Source organism: Caenorhabditis briggsae (assembly GCF_000004555.2).
Source record: "Caenorhabditis briggsae complete genome, chrI, whole genome shotgun sequence".
Taxonomy (NCBI): Eukaryota; Metazoa; Nematoda; class Chromadorea; order Rhabditida; family Rhabditidae; genus Caenorhabditis; species Caenorhabditis briggsae.
The window spans coordinates 1,283,098-1,291,138 of record NC_013489.2 but is presented as its reverse complement, the minus strand read 5'-3'; the positions used below and the strand labels follow the sequence as shown (position 1 = coordinate 1,291,138).

Here is an 8,041-nt window from a genome sequence, read left to right as displayed (position 1 = left end):
GCTTTCAATGCAAAATCAACAGGTTAAGCTAGCACTAAATTTTCTTGTCACCTAATTTTCTCGAAGCTCCCCGCCGTTTCGCAAAATGGCACTGAATTCGAAAATTTGAGAGTAGGGTTTATCGAGCAATCCTGATTGGGACCTTTGTCGGAGCGTTGGGACCGTTCTTGGGACATTGGGACCGTTCTCGGACCGTTAGGACCGTTGTCGAAACAATGGGACCGTTGTCCCAATTTTCGGGACCGGTGGTCCGCTGTTGGGACCGGCGGTCCCGTTTTGGGACCGTTCTTACCGGAAATAGCCGAAAAATCTATGCCATGACCTAGAAAAATCTGGGTCATGACCTAGAAAAAATTAGGTCATGACCTTTTTAGGTTTTGAAAAATTAGATCGTGACCTACGAAAAATTTAGGTCGTGACCTACGAAAAACTTAGGTCGTGAAATTTTTTAGGCCATGAAAATTTAGGTTATGAAAATTAGGTCATGAACTAGAAAAAATTAGGTCGTGACCTTTTTAGGTCATGAAAATTTGTGTGTGTGTGTGTGTCCGTTGGTTCCCGGGTCGCCGACCCTGGCGAAGTCTGGACTGGACCAAAATTGTTCAAATTTTTACAGATAAAACGGATTAGCAGCCGGATGAATTTTTAGGTCATGGAAAATTAGGTCATGAAAATTTAGGTCATGACCTAGAAAAATCTGGGTCATGACCTAGAAAATTGGGTCATGGCCTGAAAAAATTAGGTCATCACCTAGAAAAAATTAGGTCATGACCTAGAAAATTGGGTCATGGCCTGAAAAAAATAAGGTCATGAAAATTTAGGTCATGACCTAGAAAAAACTAGGTCATGAAAATTTAGGCCATGACCTTTTTAGGTCATGAAAAATTAGGCCATGACCTTTTTAGGTCATGAAAATTTAGATCGTGACCTAGAAAAAAACTAGTTCGTGACCTAGAAGAAACTAGGTCATGACCTAGAAAAATTACTAACCGCCGCCCATTGCTCAGCCATCGGTATCCAGACGCCTCGTTTCATCACCTCATGCACCTCATCCCAAACGTCATCGTCGATTTCGATGCGGCGCACGGCCTGGAAGCTTTGTGTTTGATTATCTGGGTTACTGTAGGAGATATTGAAATTTTGTCAACTGATAAAATGTTCATCATGTTATCAGCAACATTTTAACTGTTGACAGATTTTTGATATCTCTTACGGGAATCTAGATAATTGCTAATTAAGTACCTTGATAATAACCACATTGGAAATCAATGTAGAGGTGAATGCGGCGGAGACGTGCTGTGAGAAGACGTCCGATTGATGGCAGATCTTCGAGGCGACCGCGCACAGACCGGCCATCAATTCGGACCAAAATTTCTGGGGAAGCGGTTTCGGGAGTTGAATTCGATGAGAGACCAGCTGTTTGCAAGAGGTTAGGATGGCGAAAGCGATGGAAATCGCCGAGGAGTGTCTGCAAAAACTTCAGGAGGGGTTAGAGTCAAAAATGCTGAATTTTCGAGTTTTCTACTACTTGTGAACTTTTTTATGAGAGAAAAACCAAGTTTTTCAAAAAAAAAATTTTAAAAAATTTTCAAATTTTCCAAAAATCTTGTCCACGAGGACTACACAGATTTTTTTTCGTTTTTTGACCTACCTCTCCCCACACTGCGACAGATAGGGACTATGAAAGAAAGAGAGTAGAATATTGGCCAGCAGAAGTGAACATCGCTCTATCGAGACCTCTCCAGACGCGACGAACGGTGGAATTTCGTACTGTAGAAGCCAGGCGGAGAGCACGTTGACCACTTTATGAGTCACATTCGAGCATGCTAGCGGAAGTTTCATCGCTTCACGCATTAGCGTCAGAGCGACGTTGGTGGCCTGCAAAAATTTGAATTTTGGACTATTTGTCATGAGTTTTGGACCATTTTTCATGAATTTTGGGACATTTTTCATGAATTTTGGACCATTATTCATGAATTTTGGACCATTTTTCAGGAATTTTGGACCATTTTTCATGTATTTGGACCATTTTTCATGAATTATAGGCAATTTTTCATAAATTTTTGGTCATTTTTTATGAACTTTAGGCCATTTTTCATGAAATTTGGACCATTTTTTATAGATTTTTGAGTATTTTTCATGATTTTTTGGTTTTTTTTTCATAAATTTCGGACCCATTTGGTCTTTTTGGTCAATTTTCAAGAATTTTTAGACCATTTTTCATGAAATTTGAGCAATTTTAATCGGATTTCGGTTCATTTTTCTTAAATTTTAGGTCATTTTTCATCGATTTTAGGTCGTTTTTCATGAATTTTGAGCTACTTTTCGCGAATTTTGGTCCATTTTCCATAAATTTAGGACCATTTTAGATTATTTTTCATCGAATTCCCCACCTTATGCGACGAAAACAGTGCATTTCGATATAGAATCAGCGAGGATTGTGCCGATTGTGGCACATTATTAGCTGGTTGATGTGTGGCCGATGCGATATTATTGATCCATCGGATCAACCAATATCGCGCGATCACCACTGGATCAGCCGTATCCAGTGGTTCTCCTTGCTCATCGGCTCCTTCCCATCCACCGAATACATCGACTCCATTGGTTTCGAGCTCCGTGAAACATTCGCCCATGTACAGTTTGATGACTCTGGAGAGTATTTGGAAATTTTGGAAAATTCAGAAATTCGGAAATTCAAAACATTTTAAAATTCGAGACTTTTTTAGAAAATTCGAAAGTGCGGAAATCCCAAAAAACCAAAATTTTCAAAAAATTGAAAATCGGAAATCTAGAAATTCCGGGATTCGGAAAAGTTATAAAATTCAGAAAATCGCGAAATCAGAAAAATCGAAATTTAAAAAAATTTGGAAATTCGAAAACTCAGAAAAATCAAAAATTCTGAAAAACCAAAATTTTCAAAAAATCGAAAATTTCAGATAAGTACAAAAATCGGAAATTCTGAATTTTTGAGATTTTTTTTTTCAATTCCGAGATTTTAAATTTTCAGAAAATTGGGAATTCCAAAAAATCAAAATTTTCAGAAAATTGAAAATCGGAAATTTAGGAACTTCAGGAATTCAGAAATTCAAATTTTTCAATATTTTCCGAAAATCTGAAAATTACGAAAATTTCTGAAAAACCGAAAAATTGGGAAAATTCGAAATTCAATAAATTTAAAAAATCAGAATTTATTGAATTTTCTAATTTTTTCAATTTTTCGTTTTTTTCGGAAAGTTTGGAATTTTTAGATTTTCGAAAAATATTTGAAAGTTTGAATTTTGAGTTCCCCGACTTTGCACTTTTTCGAATTTTCCGGAAATTCGGATTTTCGAATTTTTTTTTGAAAATTTTGATTTTTCTATACTTTTATTAAACAGATTTCTAAGCCAGATTTTTACCGATTTTGACCGATTTTCCCAGAAAAAAAACCACTAACTTATCAATGATAAAATTGGCGCATTCCTGTCGTTTTCCCTCATCATTCCACTCGATTCTTACTGTCTCACGAGTACAGTACTCCAGAAATTTGTCCAAATACACTTGAAGCATCTGGGCACGCTCCTTAGACGTCTGCGAAGGGGACGCCGTCGATTTGATGGGTCCATTTCGAAGACGTTCCACCCAATCACCGGTTCCCGACGATTGACAGTACTCATTGAGGACGTCTTCTGCGTTTTCGCCGGATTTCAGAGGGAAGAATGGGAGGAGACACTGGAAAACAAGAGGAAATTATTTTGGGGATTTTTGAAATTTTAGGATTTAGAATTTTAGAAAAAAAATTGGAAAACTGGAAAACCTGAAATTTCTAAAAACTCAAAAACACTGAAAATATAAATTTTGGGGATTTTCTGATTTTCAGAATTTCTGAATTTTGGGAATTTCTAGAATTTTTAGAACTTTGAAATTTTAGAATTTCTGGAAATTTTGAAATTTTGGGAATTTACAGATTTTCGGGATTTCTGATTTTAAGAAATTTTCGAATTTTCGGAGTTTTCTGAATTATAGGTAAAAATCTAGAAAAGCTGGAAATCTGAAAATCTGAAAATTTCTGAATTTCAAAATTTTCGATTTTTGGAATTTACAAATTTTTGGATTTTTTGGAATTTCCGGAATTTCCGAAATTCGGAATTTTCTGAATTTTAGGATTTTCGGATTTTTCGAAATTTCTGAATTTCTAAATTTCAGAAATTCTGGAATATCTAATTTTCTACAAATTTGGATTTTTAGAATTTTTGGAATTTCAGAATTTTCGAAATTTCAGAATTTTCGGAATTTACAGATTTTTGGGTTTTTAGAATTTCAGAATTTTCGAAATTTCTGAATTTCTGATTTTCTGGATTTTTGGAATTTCTGATTTTTTCGGAACTCCTGATTTTCTGGAAATTTTTGAAATTTTCGGAATTTTTGATTTTTTCGAATTTCGAAAAAATTCAAATTTCCAATTTTCTCACTCAAAATATTTCGTTTTTTCCAGATTTTCCAGTATAAAATCTTCAATTTCCCACCTGAAAAACTCTATCCAAGTCGGGCGTCGCCTTTCCATAAACCCCCAAACACTGATAAAAAACCAAAAACAGTCGAATCGCAATTTTCCGCACAGCCATCAAATTCTTCGGATAAACCGCCTTTTTCAACAGCGACTCGATTGCGTGACGTTGCCATCCTGCAAATGCGCTCTATGGAGAATCCAGGCGGGAATTCAAAAATTACCACTTCCCACCAATTCTGGCGCCAAACAGAGCACTTGTTCTAGCGTCCAAAGCCCCGATTCGGCTTCAATTGCACTATCGATTTGGCTGGAGACATCGTTGGCCAACAGAAGCTCATCAACCAAATGAAACGTTTCGAAACTGTGCTCGTCGAGAAGTTGGCGCTTTTCCTGGAAAAAATTGCCGATTTTGGTGGATTTCTAGCTTAAAATTTGCTCAAAAATCAAAATTTTCAGGTTTTAGTCATTTATTTTAGGGAAAAATCGATGAAAATCGACGAAAATAGCTCAAAAAGGGTTCAAAACCGCTTTTGAAATTTGAAATTTCAATTTCGCGCGCTTTTTCATCCAGAAGATCAGCGGAGCGCGCTTGCATTTTCCCCTATTTTGGGCTAATTTCGCTCATTTTCAACAGATTTTCGCTCAAAAAAAGCCAAAAAACATGGAACTTCCGATGAAATCGTTAAAATTGACAATTTTTCACAAATTTCTAGGTCAAAAATGCTATAAAATCCGGCAAAAAAATTGTCAAAAATTACCAAAAATCAAAGCAATATTTGATGAATCTTAGACCATTTTCTACGGAAATTCAAGGTTGTTTTTCGAAATTTACCGAAAATTGGCTTAGAAATGATCGCAAATAGTCGGTAGAAATCCGTATTCAACATTTTCATTTTTCATGAATTTTTGACCGATTTTGGTAGATTTTCAGCTTAAATTTGCTGAAAAATCAACAATTTCAGGTTTATTCATCTATCTTGGGAAAAAATCGTCAAAAATCGATGAAAACAGCTCAAAAAGGGCTCAAAACCCACATTAAAAGTTTGAAATTTCAAATTCGCGCGCTTTTTCACCCAGAAGTTCGGTGGAGCGCGCTTGCATTCTCCTTCATTTTCAGCCTATTACGCTCAAAAAAAGCCAAAAACCCTGGAATTTTCTGGAAATTTCGATAAAATCTGAAAACTCACATTCGTCGTCAACGTATCCAGCAATATTTTCAAATGTTTCACCCGACTGACACAATCGCGATTCAAATCTGTGAATCGCGAGATGCTCGCCTGCACATCCGACGATTTACCCTTTCGGGCGAACATTTTCGGGTTTTTAAGGCGGGAAATTCAAATTTTCAGATGAATTTCAATGAGAATTCCGAATTTTCTGGAAAAAAAATCAAATTTTTGGGAGAATTTTTTTTTCGGAAAAAAAATTGATTTCAGGAAAAAACTGCTTTTTTGGGGTCGTGTGCAGCCAGTGGGTGAATCAGCAAACAACAAAAAAATCGCCGAAAGAGCAGACAAAAAGGGGCAACAATGGTTTTTTTGGGAAAAAATGTAGGTTTTAAAATTAAATTTGAATGAAAAAAATATTCAAAAAGGTTGTCTGAAAATTGCTGAAAAAATCGAAATTTTCGAAAAAAAAGTTGAAAATTGGAAAAATATTTTTTTAAAATCGCTGAAAATCGCAGAAAAAACACTACAAAATCTCGGGAAAAAGTGTCAAAAAATATCCCGAAAATCGTATTTTTGAAAAAATTCTTCAAAAAAATTTTTTTTTTCGAAAAGTTGCTCAAAAACAGTTTTTAAAGTGATTCTTGAGTGATTTTTAAGCTCTTAATCGCGATTTTAGCTCAAAAATCGTCTTTTAATCGAATTTCACAAAAACCAAACTTTTTCGATTTTCCTGGAATTTTCTAGATAATTGACCAATTAAATCGCAATTTTCTATAATTTTCAATTCAAAAAGCCTCAAACCGAATAATAATAGATATATATATATATATATGGTCGAGAAAAAGGACACAAAATGATGCTTTCTCTCTCTTTTTCGCCTTTAAACAAATCGCCCGAGAAATATCGGGCGAAACGAAGAGAGCGGGCTAGAGAAGCGAGAGAGAGGTGAGAGAGTGTGCGGATGGGAGAGAGCGCAGAGAACGAGTGACACTTTATGACAGGCCGCTGGTCTTCTCTATGGGGAATCGAATCGAATCGAGTGATTTATATATGGAGAATAGGGCTATATAGGATGGCTGGGGCGCTTTTGGTGCATTTTTTCAACAAAAAATGGGTGAAAAGGCTGAAAAATTCGATGAAAAATGGAAAAAAAAATCCTAAAGGGAAACATTTCAAAACCTCAATGATCACATTTTCCTTGCGGAATTCTATTGTTTTTGGTGTCTAATTCTTTCTAGAAAAAAAGAAAAAAAAAAGCGAAAACTGGTACCGATTAATTAGAGACAAGGCAAAAAAGACCTTCGAAAACTTTTTTTTCGAAAAAACGAAAAAAAAATGGTCACATGGATTCTGCGAAAATTGTTGTCGGGAATCGGGAAAAAAATGCTGAAAATTGAATGAAAACAGATGAAAAATGTAACAAGATCAGGGAAGAATGGCAAAGAATTCAAGAAAATGAGAAAACAAAAAACAAAATAATTAGAATTCTAATGAAAATCTGAGTCCACTCCGAATTTGGAAATTCCGGCGTTTCTAGCCGTTCGCGGGGGCAAAATTCTCGTCGGCGTCGGACGTTTTAGAGCAAATTTATGGCTTTTTGACGATTTCTTCACATTTGGAAACGCCTTTTTGGGTCCTGACGACGTGAGGAAGCGATTGGCGGGCATCGATTTGGAATTGTTGAATAGGCTAGGTGGTTGGCCGACTGAAAATGGGATTTTCAAAGTAATGCAAAATCGAAATTTTCAATTTTTACCCATCGAATCGAACTTGTCCGGCGTTTCACGGTTGACAGGCGTTGTGGGTCTCGACGCGAAGAATTGGTCCATTGTCATGGGAAAGTCAGATGAGGAATCTGAAATTATTTGGCGGTTGTTTTTTCAGCTATTTTCAGACAGTTTTTGAGTCAAAAATGCTCACCAAAGCTTCAAAAAAGCTCACCAGAACTGCACGAAATCGATCGACTTCTTTCGGAATTGCCGATTTTTGATGAACTTTGACCTTCGCCAAAATTTAAAACATCTGGAATATCGCGAGTTGGTTGTGGTGTCGGATTGTCGAAGAGATGCGATTTTGCTAGTTTGTGTTCTGGAAAAATTGGGATTTTTCAGTGAATTTTGATCAATTTTTCTCGAATTTCAGCTAATTGGAACCGAAAAAACTTAAAACTGGCCTAAAAATGCCCGAAAATAACTTTGGTGTTTCTGTCTTGCCAGCTGCATTAATGAATCGGCGAACGCGCGGGGAGAGGCGGTTTGCGTATTGGGCGCTCTTCCGCTTCCTCGCTCACTGACTCGCTGCGCTCGGTCGTTCGGCTGCGGCGAGCGGTATCAGCTCACTCAAAGGCGGTAATACGGTTATCCACAGAATCAGGGGATAACGC

General features: G+C 36.6%; 2 protein-coding genes across 2 annotated transcripts in view; both read right to left on the bottom strand.

The window, feature by feature from the left end:
• CBG05152 overlaps positions 1-5,802 on the bottom strand; it is a gene marked incomplete at both ends in the record, with an annotated part of 11,602 nt that extends 5,800 nt beyond the window's left edge. Inside the window, 8 exons of the mRNA XM_045239049.1 lie at positions 991-1,089; positions 1,243-1,468; positions 1,652-1,878; positions 2,394-2,649; positions 3,437-3,711; positions 4,506-4,663; positions 4,711-4,879; positions 5,677-5,802. Of these exons, the coding sequence (XP_045092843.1) occupies positions 991-1,089; positions 1,243-1,468; positions 1,652-1,878; positions 2,394-2,649; positions 3,437-3,711; positions 4,506-4,663; positions 4,711-4,879; positions 5,677-5,802 (1,536 nt within the window). The remainder of the gene's footprint in view (positions 1-990; positions 1,090-1,242; positions 1,469-1,651; positions 1,879-2,393; positions 2,650-3,436; positions 3,712-4,505; positions 4,664-4,710; positions 4,880-5,676) is intronic.
• A 1,343-nt stretch (positions 5,803-7,145) lies between these two features.
• Positions 7,146-8,041, bottom strand: part of CBG25171 — a gene marked incomplete at both ends in the record, with an annotated part of 1,703 nt that continues 807 nt past the window's right edge. The window contains 2 exons of the mRNA XM_045238993.1: positions 7,146-7,363; positions 7,415-7,513. Coding sequence (XP_045098391.1) covers positions 7,146-7,363; positions 7,415-7,513 — 317 coding nt within the window. The remainder of the gene's footprint in view (positions 7,364-7,414; positions 7,514-8,041) is intronic.